The 17,498-nt window shown below is 41.1% G+C and overlaps 1 protein-coding gene and 1 long non-coding RNA gene across 4 annotated transcripts in view; both read left to right on the forward strand.

Moving 5' to 3' along the window:
- Positions 1 to 6,158, forward strand: part of LOC134080479 (serine/threonine-protein phosphatase 2A 55 kDa regulatory subunit B beta isoform) — a 77,964-nt gene extending 71,806 nt beyond the window's left edge. For all 3 annotated transcript variants that reach the window (XM_062536942.1, XM_062536943.1, XM_062536944.1), the window contains exons 5-9: positions 776 to 953; positions 2,658 to 2,822; positions 3,385 to 3,554; positions 4,057 to 4,148; positions 5,652 to 6,158. In XM_062536942.1, the coding sequence (XP_062392926.1) occupies positions 776 to 953; positions 2,658 to 2,822; positions 3,385 to 3,554; positions 4,057 to 4,148; positions 5,652 to 5,931 (885 nt within the window). In that variant the 3' untranslated portion in view covers positions 5,932 to 6,158. The remainder of the gene's footprint in view (positions 1 to 775; positions 954 to 2,657; positions 2,823 to 3,384; positions 3,555 to 4,056; positions 4,149 to 5,651) is intronic.
- A 5,471-nt stretch (positions 6,159 to 11,629) lies between these two features.
- On the forward strand, positions 11,630 to 14,357 carry LOC134079587 (uncharacterized). The gene is made up of 3 exons (XR_009939090.1): positions 11,630 to 11,716; positions 12,781 to 12,911; positions 13,458 to 14,357. It is a non-coding gene; the product is annotated as an uncharacterized LOC134079587 (long non-coding RNA).
- Positions 14,358 to 17,498: the final 3,141 nt, after the last annotated feature.

The raw sequence follows: 17,498 nt of genomic DNA on the forward strand, positions 1-17,498 counted from the left end.
ATTGGGAGGTGGCGGATCAGGGGAGGTTTGGGGAGTGTGTGTGTGTGTGTGTGTGTGTGTGTGTGTGTGTGTGTGGGAGGGAAGTGGGGTGTGTGGGTGGGTCGCTCACTCAATCTGAAGCCCCCACCCCATCCAGTCCCCCGTGGTGCGGAGTGAGTTGCACTGGCAGGCCATGAGATAAGTCATCATTAAAGGGCCCGAGCTCCCTCTGAGAACAGCGCTCCCTATTACTGACTACAAGACCCCCCCTTCCCCTCCCGGCCCCTTTATCCCTCTCTTTCTCGCTCTCTTTTCCACATTCTGTCTTTCTTTGTCATTCACTACTGTCTCTCTCTCTGTCTATCCATCCTCTTTATTCTCACTTTCTCTCTCTGTCTCTGTCTCTCTTTTCCCTCTTGTCTCTCTCTCCCTCCTCTCTCTCTCTCTCTTTGTGGGTAATGGTGTGTGACCAACCCTACAGAATAGCGCTCCCTCATAAACTAGACAGCGCAGCGCACTCTTAAGACCCTGTACATTCAAAGACGCAATAAAAGCAGGCCCCTGGGGGAAATGGCTGAACATGGAACTGCCTCGTAACATGTTCAGCAGAGATGAGATCGTGGGGTCTGCCAATATTGCATTCCATGAAAAGCATATTGCTGTGGCGTCCTAATGGACTTGTCAGTGTTTTTTCTAGAATGTTCTCTGACCCAATGCACTCACTCAGCGTTTATGTGTGGTCACGTGACTGGCGGTTAACGTTATTCTCTCTCCCTCTCTCCTCTGACTGCTCCAGGTCCCCGTGTTGCGGCCCATGGACCTGATGGTGGAGGCGACTCCGCGGCGGGTGTTCTCGAACGCGCACACCTACCACATCAACTCCATCTCCATCAACAGCGACTACGAGACCTACATGTCCACAGACGACCTGCGGATCAACCTGTGGAACCTGGAGATCACCAACCGGAGTTTCAGTATCCTTTGAAAGCCCCACTTGCTCTGTTTGTAACCCCCTGATCACTATGGAAGAGAGAGAGAGAGAGAGAGAGCAAGAGAATGAGAGAGCGAGAGAGTGAGAGAGTGAGAGCGAGAGAGCATTGCACTCTGTTGATTAGTGTGCTAAAGAGCTTTTACAAAATGGGTGCCCTTTCTGTCAACCTTGCCTCTTGGTTCAAATAGTCTTAGTGACACAAAACTGTTAAGTTACTATAGGACATTAGCATATTCATCAAAGAGAAATGGTTGTGAGCCAGTGTGTTTGTATTTCCTCCAAAGGCAGGATTTTATATGCCAACGACAAAATCTCCATGAACCAAATTGGTTTATTTTACGCCTGCAGTAATCAAGCAGCGGGGTTTGTCAACAGCCCAATGATTTTTGGCAGGGTTTTCACACAGAACGTTTCAGTTCGGAAAAATCTAGGACAGATTTCAGGAACTACAGTCCTGGCGTGGCATGGAATCTTTCAGTGACTTCCCAGCAGGTTGTGCCTTTAATATATGACACGTGTCAGAAGTCTGAACCCTTATGTCTGCATTATAGATATAGTACAGTGATGGGCACATTCGGCTAAGTGGTGTTCCTGTTCTCAATGATTTTTGAGTCAATGAATAGCCATGTGAAACGTGCCTGGGAGCCATGTCGGCTCAATGCAGATTTAATAGCATGCCACTTAGTGATGCTCTGCTGGGCGCCTGGCCTTTATCAACTGTCCGAGAGTTATCCCCGAGCCGTGCCTGGCCTTCAAGAAGGTCCGCCCAGGTCACACTTAGACAGGCCCTCCTCCCCCGGTCGATCACTATTGATTTGCACTCTTAAGGCCCTGCCGAATGCACATGTATGCACACACACACACACACACACACACACACACACACACACTGTCTGGGCACATTGGCGGCACATGAAGGTCAGGAGACACTGCTGAATGAATGACTGAGGTACGGGAACACCCGAGGGACAAACTTCAAGTGTCTTATTTACCCAAGCCCCCATTCTACTGTATCAATCACGTAGCCCTGCTGGGGATCCCTTGATCCCCTAAGCCACACGGTGATGGATCTTACGCCGTATTTGTGCCTCGCTCCCGGGCCGACCCAATGGTGTCGTTTGTTGTGGGGCTGACACTCTTTCCCCCTCCGTTCCGTAGTTATAGCCCCTCTCCTTAGCGGGTTGTTTTAGCGTCCGTGGTACTGCAGTGGCCCTTGGGGAAATCTACAGGCAAAAGGGTTTGCGGCACTCCAGGCTTACACTAGTAATTGAAGGGGGGATTGAACGGCTTTAACCCTGTGTAAGCCTGTTCAGCGGCTCTGTCCCACTTTGTGTGGAAATGACGCCCCGATGCGACGCGTGTGTCGGGCGTGCACGGGAATCTCGAAGTAGGGTAGTTTTTGAAATCCACTGTGGCCTTGTCTACCATTTCAGCAGAGTAATGTAATGTCTGGGAGGTGACGGTGTGTGTTGGCGGTGGCAACGGCCTCTTTCTCCCCAAAGCTACAGGGAAATCAACTATGAGTCAGAAATGAGGTCATAACAGGGGAGATAATTCTTAGTCTTACACACATGAAAGAGGCTTTTCACTCACCACTAGTGTGCTGTGGCTTGTGTTTGCGGTGTCAGAAAGATTGGCCTTTTCCTGCCCGGAGGTTGTTGTTCCTTCACCCTCCGCCCCACCCCAGACATCGTGGACATCAAGCCGACCAACATGGAGGAGCTGACGGAGGTGATCACTGCGGCCGAGTTCCACCCTAACCAGTGCAACACGTTCGTCTACAGCAGCAGCAAAGGCTCCATCCGCCTGTGTGACATGAGGGCAGCCGCGCTGTGCGACAACCACTCCAAATGTGAGTGTGCCCAGCCTGCCGTGGGGTGGGGTGGGGTGGGGGGGGGGGGGGGGGGTTGAGGGTTCCACTCTCTGTGAGGAACCATAGATTTGCCCTGCATGGGTAAATCAAAGGTGTGGCTGAACCTGTTTTGCAGAAGAAAAAAACATTAAATCAAAATACAGACTTGTGCATATCGTCAGTCAATTTAACGGAGGAGAATAACCTGAGGTTGCCAGCATTTGATTTAGGACAATTGCCCCACATTAAGTGTATATTTTCATTGTGTAACACTGCCATTCAAATATGAACTATAAATGCATTGTGTAGCATCTTTGTGCTTCGAAAAACCTCAGTCTTTTACATTACATTAGGCTGATGCTTTTTAACCAAAGCGACTTACAACATGGTAAAGACATTTAAAACTTTTAAGTAGTGAAGAGCAATTCTAACAACAACAATAATAATAATAATTAAAAAAAACACACAATAAGTGCATCAATGAGTGCAATTGTCTGTAGTAGTGCTATGAGAGGAGATGTTTCAGTCTTGACTGACAGCTCTGTTTCTGATTATCCAACAGTCTTTGAGGAACCAGAGGACCCCAGCAACAGGTCCTTCTTCTCCGAGATCATCTCCTCCATCTCGGATGTGAAGTTCAGCCACAGTGGCCGGTACCTAATGACACGGGACTACCTCACCGTCAAGGTGTGGGACCTCAACATGGAGAGCAAACCCCTGGAGACTTACCAGGTATGGCGGCCATCTTGGCCCACACAGTCCTAAAAACCCTCTGTGCGTGTTCTCAGACGTGAGATTCTGGTAAAAGCGATACCATGGCAACTTTTCATCTGCATTGACTGGCAGGCTGAAAAGAAGAACAGTTTAATACAATACAACACAACACAATGCAGGGTAACACAATGTAGTGCTGAACAGCATAATCTGACACCGTATAAAACAAGACGAGGCGAGGCAAAGCACTTCATTACAGTACAATACAACAATGTACTGCATTGTGTTTGACTGCTCTCTCAAGTAATGGGAGATGTGTCATCTGAAGCAGTCAGACAACTGTAATTTGAAGGAGAAGAAACAAGATGGAGCATTTATTTTTGGAACGAGCTTTTTTCTCTCTTACAAATGCACTAAATGTCTGGAATGAGAGTGTTGTGAATATTTGTGCAATGTGTAGCAATGTGTCTGGGCAATCCACAGCTCTTGATCCCCCTCCTCTTTGCCTGTTTTCTTTCAGGTGCATGACTATCTAAGAAGTAAACTCTGCTCTCTGTACGAGAATGACTGTATCTTCGACAAATTTGAATGTGTCTGGAATGGATCGGACAGGTCAGTGACTCACACTCTGTTTACTGCTGTCCCAGCGCACCTCATCAATGACTAAGCAGTTGCTATGCAACACCTGGGCTTCCAGCAGACCCAACTCGACCCCTCATGACATGAATGCTAATATATTATAATATTATACACACAGCATAATGTAAACATCCTCTCTTATTGGTCATCACAGTCTATATATAACACACATATATTTTTGGCCTGGGTTACAGATAGATAGATAGATAGATAGATAGATAGATAGATAGATAAATAGATACTTCATTGATCCCTTTATTGATACTGATTACTGGTTACTGATTATGTCTCAGAAGGAATGGAAATTGCAGTATTGTAAACGAGATTAGTATCGCTGTACATCTAGCCTGTGGCTAAGAATCAGACTTTGCCGCCATCCAAATGAGCTTGTAGTGCTGTTCTGTCTGTTTTGCATGCTTGCGTCTGTGAGATGGTGATCGCATGTCTGTGAGATTATGTGCCCACGACAAAGATGTAGCGATGTTTGTCCTCCCAATAACAATTATATGTAAATTGGGCTCTAAAGGAAAGTTAAAGTTAGCTAGACAAACAAATAAAATGAGGACATGAGAGAGTAGATGACAGGGAAGATGCGTCATTTCAATGTTGTCGTTACATTTGGAATGATTTGATCACTCTGAAGAAGGCTGGATGTCTCCAGAGCGTTCTAGGAGCGTCCCCTGCTGTCCTGCTAAATAGAAACGGTGACGTGGTTGACACCATAAAACGTGTGTGTGAGTCTGCGTGAGTAACAGGCTGTTCTGTACTGGTCAACTTCCCGAGGCGTGATTATGAATGAAGCTGTTTTGAATCAAGAACAACTTTACCTCATAATGCAAATCACCCCACTGACACACAGTCTTTCCCTTGTGACAAATACAGTATAGCCGAAGCTTTGTGGATGACTTGAGCTGTAGAGATCATTGTGGACTCACGTTGCACTCCAGCCCTGTCATGGTTTCAGTTTCTCAGTAACTGGGACATGAGTGACACACATAGCCGCTCTGCTGTCAGTGCCCAAGTGCAACTCAGAGGCTCAGATGGGGAAGTGTCAAGCTCTCTCAGCTGATGACACATCAGGGTATTCAGGAAAAAAAGAAAGGGAGCATAAGCACCAGTTAGAGCCTCCAGACATACAGTATTCAGAAATATTACTCATATGTGGATAAGATATGAAATAGTGTTGGTCCCCTTGAATTCAGGTTTATTGTATTTGGTAGTGAAAATTAGTCTGGACACCACAATATAGATGTACAGTATGCATGCTTTTGTAATACGATGCAATGTAATATAGTCTGTTTGATCGTGTAATGTAGTGTTTATGAGATGTATGAGGTTTGGAGTTTTTCCTCCAAATTATAGCTAAGATATTTAATCACAAGAGTGTGTAAAACCTGAGACATTCTTGCTGTCATTGAGCGTCCTCACGCCTCTCTCTCCTCTCTCCTTCTCCTCTCTCCCTTTCTCTCGGCGCAGCGTGATCATGACCGGCTCGTACAACAACTTCTTCCGCATGTTCGACCGCAACACCAAGCGCGACGTGACGCTGGAGGCCTCGCGCGAGAACAGCAAGCCGCGGGCCATCCTCAAGCCGCGCAAGGTGTGCGTGGGCGGCAAGCGGCGCAAGGACGAGATCAGCGTGGACAGCCTGGACTTCAGCAAGAAGATCCTGCACACCGCCTGGCACCCGTCCGAGAACATCATCGCCGTGGCCGCCACCAACAACCTCTACATCTTTCAGGACAAGGTCAACTAGAGAGCCCACCACCCCGATCCCCCTCGTCCAACCAACCCTGCTTCAAAGCCCATCGTACCTTCTCACTCGTTTCTCTCTCTATCTCTCTCTCTCTCTCAATCTCCTGCTCTATCTCTCTTTTGGCTTCTCGCGTTGACCTCCTGAGAAAGCTACGATTGACAGGTGTCAGTCATCCCTGAATGAGTAGAGGGAAGAGAAGACTTGGGGAACAGGGGAAACGGGCGAGGGTGGGGGGTGGTGGGGGTGGCTGGTTTGCCAGCTTGTGCTGCATTGTGTAAATGTAAAGGGGTGGACACTGTCGTCCCCCCTTCAAACAAAAAAAAGGAAAAAGAAAAAAAGAAAAACAAACAAAAAAGTAAACAAAAAAAGACTGGGACTACCATGGCTGTTGCCTCTATTACTTTTCTTCCTCCTTTTTGTTTTGTTTTATTTTTTTTGTCCTCCGTTTTTGGTTTCAAATGTATCCCTGGCCCTTCCCTCTCCCAGCTGTAGGTTTTGGGGCTGGACATGATTTGCAACAAGATGATACCGGTTACCTTCAAAAGTTCCTGCGTTTAGAAAACTGGACTCGTCTGACAGGATCAGGCCGAGCTTGACGGCTTGACCTGCAGACGTCATGAAACTCAACTTGAATTGAATGTGGCGAACAATGGAACGAGTGGAATGCATTTTATTTTTTTTTAAGTTCCCATCTGATTTGAATTGTCGCTGCAAAAGCTGGTTTGAGAGCTTGATGTGTCCAAGACCCCCTCAGAACCCCCCTCCCCCCTGCCCTCCTGTGAAGCTGTTTATTATTTATTATTTAATTTATTATTCTCTCAACTCCGTGGAGGTGAATGTGTTGTACAAGCACCTGCAAAGGGTTGGGATATGCTACGTGATAGGATTGATTTGAGAGAAAACAAAAACAAACAAAAAAAATGTAGCAATGATCTGCTTTTGTTCTATAATTTTTCTAAAGAAATAATAAAAAAAAATGTATGGTACAATTATGTGGATTCCATTTATTACAGTGCATGAAAATGCACTGTACTGTTCTTCCAAAGTCTTCTTATTATTACAGTGCATGAAAATGCACTGTACTGTTCTTCCTATTCTTCTTATTATTACAGTGCATGAAAATGCACTGTACTGTTCTTCCTAGGCTTCTTATTACAGTGCATGAAAATGCACTGTACTGTTCTTCCTAGTCTTCTTCAACTTCTTATTATTACAGTGCATGAAAATGCACTGTACTGTTCTTCCTAGTCTTCAACTTCTTCTTATTATTCTTCTTCTAACGCACGCAATTCAGCTTCAACCGCTTCACGTAGAAACTCCATTCAAACTATGTCGCGTAGGTCTTACTTACGCGATGTGGGCAAAGTATTTTTCAACTTTGTAACTTTTATACTTTTTAAACTATTAGTTAAAAACTATTCCAATTTCCTCCATAGACTTAACATTGCTCATTATGACATCACGGCAGCAATTAGAATCTTACTCCAGCTGGTCAGCCACCTGGGCACCAACTGTCAGTTTCTCTCAGGCTCCTCTCTGAAGACTACATATTCTGTTCCCCTGTATCCTCTGCGCACAACAGTATCAAAATAAGTCCTCCTAATTCCATCCAACTTTATATCCATTCATCTTCTTCAAACCATTCACTCATCCACCCATTCTAAACAGTCTGCCTATCAACAACATCAATTAGACGCTCTACATTGAACTTTTAAACAATCTACTCTGTCTCAGGCTGGCTCTCTTAAGACTAGCCAGTTAAATTGATTACACCTGTATCTGTATCCACTACTCTCAGTAGAGAGCTGTGTCTCTCCATTCTACAAGAATATAAGGCACATTCCATCCAACATTCTATCCATTCATCTTCTTCAGACCATTCACTCATCCACCCATTAAACTGTCTATCAACATCTATTAAACAATCTGTCTATCAACATCCATTAAACTCTCTGTCTATCAACATTAATTAGACTATCTACATTCAACTTTTAAATTATTTACTCTGTCTCAGGCTTTAAGAGTAGCCTACTCTGGCTCTCTTAAGACTAGCCAGTTAAATTGATTACACCTGTGTCAACTACTCTCAGAGAGCTGTATCAGTGTCTCTCTTAACAAGAATATAAGGCACATTCCATCCAACCTTCTATCCATTCATCTTCTTCAGACCATTCACTCATCCACCCATTAAACTGTCAATCAATATCTATTAAACAATCTGCCTATCAACATCCATTAAACATTCTGTCTATCAACATTAATTAGACTATCTACATACAACTTTTAAAGTATTTACTGTGGGTCCCTCTCAAGCAGCGTTTATATGTCCTCCCTCGCTCCTCGATCCTCAATGATCTACATAAAGAAAGATAGAAGAAGGGCTAGACTATCCCACTGTTGCCGCTCCATCATTCTTTATGTAGATCAGTGAGGAGCGAGAGAGGACGCGTGAACGCTATATGAGAGGCACCTTCTGTCTCAGGCTTTAAGCATACAAACTCATTAAGACTACAGATCCTGTTTCACTGCTTCCTCTGTCCAAAACTGTTTCAAAATAAAGGTCCTCACTGCAATAATACACTATTAAATAATTTAACCATTGAAACTACTCAACTATTGAACTGTTCAACCATTCCAACTGTCAGTTATCATCCACTATGCCTCCAGTCAACTACATGAAACCTCCATGTACCTAGCAACCAACATAGCAACCATTAAAATTAAGTGTTTATGACCGTTTCCATAGCAACCAACATGATTATACTGCAGTAACTTCTTGTTTCCTGATAGTGGCCACCATGGATACCCTAGCAACAAATGTTTCAAAATAAAAGTCCTCACTAGCAAGTTAGCTAGTTAGCATGGTTAGCATAGTTAGCATTGTTAGCATAGTTAGCATTTTTAGCATTACTGCAAAAAATCATCAACTAAGTTAGCTAATCAACCTGGTTAGCATTGTTAGCAAATTTAGCATTGTTAGCATAGTTAGCATTTTTAGCATTACTGCTAGAAATCATCGGTTAAGTTAGCTAATCAACCTGGTTAGCATTGTTAGTAAAGTTAGCATTGCTAGCATAATAAGCATTTTTAGCGTAACTGCTAGAAATCATTAGCTAAGTTAGCTAATCAACATTTTAACATTAATGGAAATCATTAGTTAAGTTATAACTGGAACGTTTCATCTTTAAACTGTCTACCTTCACACTATCAACTCTCTGTAAACTATGCAACCACCATGTTTACCCTAGCTACACCTTAGTAACCATATCTACATTATCTATCTATTTTTGCATTTTCATGCACTGGTAATTCCTTGGAATTGCATTTCTAGTTCTTCTTCTAACGCACGCAATTCAGCTTCAACCGCTTAACGTAGAAACTCCATTCAAACTATGTCGCGTAGGTCTTACTTACGCGATGTGGGCTTTGTATTTTTCAACTTTGTAACTTTTATACTTTTTAAACTATTAGTTAAAAACTATTACAATTTCCCCCATAGACTTAACATTGCTCATTATGACATCACAGCAGCAATTAGAATCTTATGCCAGGTGGCCGGCCACCTGGGCACCAACTGTCAGTTTCTCTGGCTTTAAGCATACAGTCTCTCAGAAGACTACATATCCTGTTAACTGTTTCCTCTGTCCACAACTGTTTCAAAATAAAAGTCCTCAATGCAATAATACACCATTAAATCATTTAACCATTGAAACTACTCAACTATTGAACTGTTCAACCATTCCAACTGTCAGTTATCATCCACTATGCCTCCAGTCAACTACATGAAACCTCCATGTACCTAGCAACCAACATAGCAACCATTAAAATTAAGTGTTTATGACCGTTTCCATAGCAACCAACATGATTATACTGCAGTAACTTCTTGTTTCTTGATAGTGGCCACCATGGATACCCTAGCAACAAATGTTTCAAAATAAAAGTCCTCACTAGCAAGTTAGCTAGTTAGCATGGTTAGCATAGGTAGCATTTTTAGCATAAATGCAAAAAATCATCAACTAAGTTAGCTAATCAACCTGGTTAGCATTATTAGCAAATTTAGCATTGTTAGCATAGTTAGCATGTTTAGCATTACTGCTAGAAATCATCGGTTAAGTTAGCTAATCAACCTGGTTAGCATTGTTAATAAAGTTAGCATTGCTAGCATAATTAGCATTTTTAGCGTAACTGCTAGAAATCATTACCTAAGTTAGCTAATCAACCTGGTTAGCATTATTAGCAAATTTAGCATTGTTAGCATAGTTAGCATTTTTAGCATTACTGCTAGAAATCATCGGTTAAGTTAGCTAATCAACCTGGTTAGCATTATTAATAAAGTTAGCATTGCTAGCATAATTAACATTTTTAGCGTAACTGCTAGAAATCATTACCTAAGTTAGCTAATCAACATTTTAACATGAATAGAAATCATTAGTTAAGTTAGAGCTGGAATGTTTCATCTTTAAACTGTCTACCTTCACACTATCAACTCTCTGTAAACTATGCAACCACCATGTTTACCCTAGCTACACCTTAGTAACCATATCTACATTATCTATCTATTTTTGCATTTTCATGCACTGGTAATTCCTTGGAATTGCATTTCTAGTTATTACAGTGCATGAAAATGCACTGTACTGTTCTTCCTAGGCTTCTTATTACAGTGCATGAAAATGCACTGTACTGTTCTTCCTAGGCTTTTTATTACAGTGCATGAAAATGCACTGTACTGTTCTTCCTAGGTTTCTTATTATTCCAACTTCTTCTAACGCTCGCAATTCAGCTTGAACCGTTTAACGTAGAAACTTGATTCAAACTTTGCTACGTAGGTCTTACTAAGGAGACCTGTGCAATGTTTTTTTCAACTTTGTAACTTTTATACTTTTTAAACTATAAATTAAAAACTATTAAAAACTTTCCCATAGACTTAACATTGCTCATTATGACATCACGGCAGCAATTAGAATGTTACGCCAGGTGGCCAGTCCAGGTGCAGCAGCTCTCTCTCTCTCTCAGGCACACTGGCTCTCTTGAGACTACATTTTCTGTTCCCCTGTATCAACTGTATCAACATAAGTCTTCCTAAGTCCATCCAACTTTCTATCCATTCATCTTCTTCAAACCATTCACTCATCCACCCATTCTAAACAGTCTGCCTATCAACATCAATTAGACAATCTACATTCAACTTTTAAACAATCTACTCTGTCTCAGGCTTTAAGCACACACTCTGGCTATCTTAAGACTAGCCAGTTAAATTGATTACACCTGTATCTGTATCCACTACTCTCAGTAGAGAGCTGTGTCTCTCCATTCTACAAGAATATAAGGCACATTCCATCCAACTTTCTATCCATTCATCTTCTTCAGACCATTCACTCATCCACCCATTAAACTGTCTATCAACATCCATTAAACTCTCTGTCTATCAACATTAATTAGAGTCTACATTCAACTTTTAAATGATTTACTGTCTCAGGCTTTAAGCACAGTCTGGCTCTCTTAAGACTAGCCAGTTAAATTGATCAACTACTCTCAGAGAGCTGTATCAGTGTCTCTCTTATAAAATCAAGCACCTTGATTATCAATGCAGACTGCATGGTGCTTGATTAATACACCTGTGCAGGGACCTGATGAAACCTAAGTTATTCACTTCGTCTTCGACCTGCTAGAAGCTACTCGCTGACTGACTACACTTCATTCGTCTTGCTACTGAGTGGTGTCGTCGCTACTGTGCCTTCAAGGACTCCGACCAGAAGTTGCTGTGACTCTTCATATTACCTCCAAAGTAAGTTGTGTTTGCTTAATGTTAACACTAAAGGTATTGTTCGATGTTTAACGGCGTTCTTTGTATCTTAAATGAGTCTGATAATAGCTAACACGGCTGGCTTTCGTTAACTTTCGAGCTAACGCAAACGACCTCGTTAACCAGGCTACTAACCTCTAGACCTGTACTTTGTGAGGTACAGGTACAGTGACTTTTAGTCGACGTATATGTTGTCCAAAAGCAAAGACTACGAATTGTTTTCAACAATTGGTTGGGTAATAGCATAGCCGACTCAAAGTCTGCTATTTGGAAACTGTTAGGAGCTAGCAGCTAACATTGCCTGCTACGTTACCTGAGGTAACTTTAATCTTGTTTGACAGCTAGCTGCTAACGTTAACTGTCTGTCTAGCTATTATCTACTTTAACTAAACATCTCTATTGTGTGCCATCCATTATCATCACTTTTATTCGATGTATGAATTGTAAAAAACAACGTCTATGAATTATGTCCGACGTCGGGTAGTACTCGTGAATTCAGACATTTGATGATAGTGGAACATGGCTACACCAGACACGGCAGCACATCGAACATTCTAAAAAAAAATACACCAGTATTTTGCATTTGACTAATGTACCGGAGGCTGCAAGAAAACAAGTTAGTTTATTGCTAGTTTATTTATGCTAAAAACACTACGTCAACGCCAATGGGGTCGAAGTTCCACTAATTTGAACTTGAACTAGGACGTACATGACTAGGCCAGCATGTAAGGTAGGCAAGATGTTGCCAACATAGACACCTTCATAAGGCACACGGGCAATGGACAACGGGATGATAAAACATAAAAAAAAAGAAAAAATAGACTTGTTGACTTGTAATTTAAAAATGTCTAGCCTATCAACCTACTAGCACAATTTGTTTCTGATTCTGATGTCACAGCAAACAAACTTATTTCTAAGCTTGGCCCGAGTACAAGTCATGCTATTGATACTACTTGATCACACAGATGAGAAGTTAGGTAATTGTGTTGCATTGTAAAGTTATAGTAGTGGTCACAATTTCACACATTTTTCTTTATTCACAACAGAAAACAATAGTCTTTCTAAAGACTCAATCACCATCCTCCATCACCACCTCCACTTGTGGTGTGGCAGTTTTTGCCAAAGAAAAATAATCTCAAGACTCATTCTGTCTTTTGCGGTGCTGCAGACTTTTCAGGTATGTCATTTTAATTATTTTTTACAGCTAGATTAGCCATGCTGCTTGCTTACATTTTTTGCTTACACAAACATGTAAATTATAATTGACTTAAGAAAAATAGCTACCTCACCAATTTGGTATAGATCTACTGTAACCTATGGAGGCAATGTGACTGACAGAACTAGCAAGCTAGTTAAACTAGTTGACTCATAGGTTTCTTGTCTTGATGTCAGAATGGCCAGCCCTCCATATTCTTAAGTGCCTACCACATCGGCATTGACAACTACAAATGTGTCCGACCTAAAAGATGATGGCAGACAATGTAATCTACAGCTGCCTACACAATCTGCTCCTGATGTGCATTAATGTACAGCTGTGCTGGATTTTGGATTAGTTTTCTTCGCTCACTTCACTTAATTCATGCTACATCATTATTACTATTGCTGAAATTGATAGAAACGATAATGCTTTTTCACTGTGGAGCAAGCAAAGCAGCAATGTTGCCGTGTACCTTATTTTTGGAAGTGTGTAACGTGTGTGTGTTCTTTTTTGTTTCCCTTTTAGGCTTGTTCCAGACCAGCTCTGCCAGAGTGGTGTCTCTGTCACGTGTGACACTGTGCCTGTCTGTCTGCACACCCTGCACTGCACTCATATACAACAGAACCCACTAACGCCTACCTGCAAACATATCTACGACAAGAACCGAACACTTCCTGAGAACATATTTGACTGCACATACTCTACTCTGTACATACTCTACTCTGTGCCATTTTCAGACTAAATATTCCTTTGAAACTAACTGAATACTCCTTTGAGACTTGAATACTTTGAGATTTGATTACTCCTTTGAGACTTGAATACTTATTTGAGACTTGAATACTTTGAGATTTGAATACTTTAAGATTTGATTACTGCTTTGAGACTTGAATACTTTGAGATTTGAATACTTATTTGAGACTTGAATACTTTGAGATTTGATTACTCTTTTCAGACTTGAATACTCATTTGAAACTGAATACTGTGAATACTACTTTGAATTATACTGACACTCTGAATCCCACTGTGAACCAGCAGCATCCTGTAACATACAGTACCTGCAAACATATTTCAGACAGTAATTTACCACTTTCTGAGAGCACATACTCTGAACTATATAAAGATTCTGAAACATACTAAGAATTACCTGTGAACTATTCGGATAGAGAACTATTACTGTGAACTTTACAAACCTCAACCATTTATATATTTGAATAATATCTGTCAAAAGTTGTCTTTGCTGTTGCATACCTACTTTTACATCTGAGCTGTGCTGCAAGGCTGAACTTGGGGTGTGTGAGGACTTCAACTTGAGGGCTCCCTCTCATTCTTCATCGGTGTCATCAAGTGCTCCCTCTACCTAACAGTTCCAGTGCCATATTTCATAATTTAATCAATAATTAAACTAAAGTAAATATTTTGTGTAAAGTTTGAAAGCACATACTCTGAACTAAATTAAGATTCTGGACCATAACGATAACTACCTGTGAACTATTCAGAACTACAGTATTACTGTGAAATATATAACCTGTCTAATATATATATATATATATATATATATATATATATATATATATATATTAGTTCAATACTATCTGTCAAAGTTGTCTTTGCTGTATATCCACTTTTACACCTGAGCTGTGCTGCAAGACTGAAGTTCTGCATATGACTGATAATCTTAAGGGCAATTCATTTTTGGACCTACTAATCATTGTAATAAACCACTGAAATAAATACTAGCCTAGTGTTTTGATATTGAGTTTATTAACACTTTATCTCATCTAACTGTCTTTACATACTACAATTAAGTTGACCTGTGAGTGGAACAGTGAGTACATCTGCTAGTGTGTAATCAGTGAAATACCAATAATTTGTACAACCAATATTAGATTTAACTAGACTTGACCAATAGACTTTCTGAAGCTTATAACATTTTGAAACATGGGAAGAAAAGGTCGCCGCTCAGAGGCTCAAAAGAGACGTTGGCGTAAGTTGGACCTTTCTGAAGTTGAAACACATCAGTCTTCATTAGACCAGAGTGACTTGAATGACAGAGAACATGTAAATGAGGTAACTAGTGCTTCCCACATTAACATGGAGCAGAGAACCATCACGTGTGTTCAAGCAACTCATTACCAAGGTGATGTAAGATATGGGAACAACAGTAACAAGCAGTGCACCTGCAATTCCCTGGTATTTCTTGCTACTCTTCACTACCGAACAGAGCTGAACAGTGATGATCTTGACTACGTTTTGCAAAAAGGTAACTTGATGTACAGTGAAGTACAGGAAGGGTTGAGCATGAGAGGCAATGATGCACATGACCACTTGGCTCTTGATGAATTACCTGATAGTGTTGAGATCTATGGACAGATGTATCATATTGAGAAATGCCTGTCACGGTATGGTAATCTAAAGCAAAATGGACCTGATGGTGTGGACTTCATACAGCTATCTGAAAGACTGCTTTGTTTGTCAAATGATGTAACGTTTGCACTGCTAACTTTAGGTTGCTTAACAATAGCTTTGTTCAGATTTGATGATAAATATGGACTTTTTGATCCACACTCAAGAACACCATATGGATTTCCAGCAAACAATGGCACTGCTGTAATGTTGACCTTTGTCAACTTGAATGACATGATTGATCATTTGCTTGCATTCTGGACCATCCTTGAATCACATGATGAATGGGTCTATGAGTTAATGCCAGTGTTATTTACATCTGAGTGTAATAATGAACAAGAAAGCCAAACTGACAATGTGCAACCTTCTCAGACTGCAGAGTTCCACGTTCCAGCCATTTCTGTGAATTCACTTCCTAAATGTAATAAGGATCGTAGGCGCCGAAAAACTGCCAAAGCACAAAATGACATGTCCTTATGTGAGAACAACAGAATCAGACAGCGGAAATATTACGAACAGAATAGAATGAAAAAATTGGAATATGAACGAAAGAGGTATGCAAACAGCATTCAACACAATAAAAAATCGTACCTCAGAGATCGTTACATGCATGAACCTAACTATAAGTTAAAAAAACAGTTATACTACAACAGCTGGTACTCCTGTAACCTAAGTTTTAGATCGAGAAAACAGGCTTACCAAAAGAAACGTTACTCAAGTGACATGAATTTCAGATCAAGGCAGCAGGCTTACATACAGAAACGTTATGCCCATGATATAAACTATCGTTCAAGACAGAAGTTGACCATGAAAAATCACTATGCAAATGATCCAACATACAGGCAGAAAAAAAGGGAAACCTACACTGACAGATACAGAAATGACCCCCTTTTCAAGCATTATCGTTATCTACAAAAAAAGAAAAATGCAGGTGTGGACCTAAATAACAGTTTCCAGAGAATGATTCTCAAAATGCGTTGTGCTTTACATATACGACGTAAGTACCATCATCTTACACGCCTGTCTGGACTTCAATCAGAGCAAGAGGTTGAACAACAGTCAACACAAACAGAAAACACACTTTTGCATGATGCCATCACATCTTTTCAAATGGATGTACAGAACGGGCCTACTTTTGTGTGTACAGTGTGTCACAGAGCTTTGTTTTATAACCAGGTAAAAGAGTGCAATCATGAATGTTATCGAAAGAATCGAGGCATGGTTGATCGATGCTTAACAGGCAAATATGTACATACATGCAGCGAGCAGTGCAGTGCACTTCAATCATGTTGTGCATCAGATGAAAAGACAGAGTGGATTTGTTACAGCTGTGATGAAAACTTAAAGATGGGGAAAATGCCGGCCATTGCTGTAAACAATATGTTAGAGCTATCACCAATTCCTCCAGAGCTCAGTAATCTTAATATACTTGAAAGACACATCATTGCACGGTACATACCATTTGCAAAAATAATCAGTCTTCCCAAAGGCCAGCAGAAATTAATACATGGTGGAGTTGTGTGTGTCCCTTCAGAGGTAGAATCAACAGTCAATGCTTTGCCTAGACCCAACAGCCAGTCACAACTTTTGAAAGTGAAGTTGAAAAGAAGAATGAACTACACAGGACATTACCAGTTCCAAACTGTAGACATGACCAAAGTATTGCGTGCCTTATCCAAACTGAAAGAGATGCATTCAGAGTACAAGGACATAACCATAACTAATGATACACAAGCGTTTGGGGATGGAATTAATGGCTTGGCAGATGAAAATGACATCAATGCAGCAGAGGAAGTTGATTTAATGGAGACTGATGCAGTGGACGAGTTTGACATTACTGACCCAGAACATTCAGAAACAAATAGTGCTGTCAATCACCCTAATAATGAAACACATGAGTTATATGATAACCAAGATTCACTTAACTCTGAGCAGGACACAAGTCAACAAAATGGTGGATGCTCTATAGATTCATGCTTACAGCCAGCTGATATTGCACAGGAAATGATCACATTTGGTGAAGGTATATTCACTGTGGCACCAGCAGAAGGAAACAGACCAGTGAGTTTTTTCAGAGTTCCCAAACTAGAGGCAATGGCTTTCCCTGTACAGTTCCCCACTGGAATGAACACTTTGGATGAAACACAAAGACCAATGAAATTA

The sequence above is a fragment of the Sardina pilchardus genome, chromosome 5 (assembly GCF_963854185.1).
Source record: "Sardina pilchardus chromosome 5, fSarPil1.1, whole genome shotgun sequence".
NCBI lineage: Eukaryota > Metazoa > Chordata > Actinopteri > Clupeiformes > Clupeidae > Sardina > Sardina pilchardus.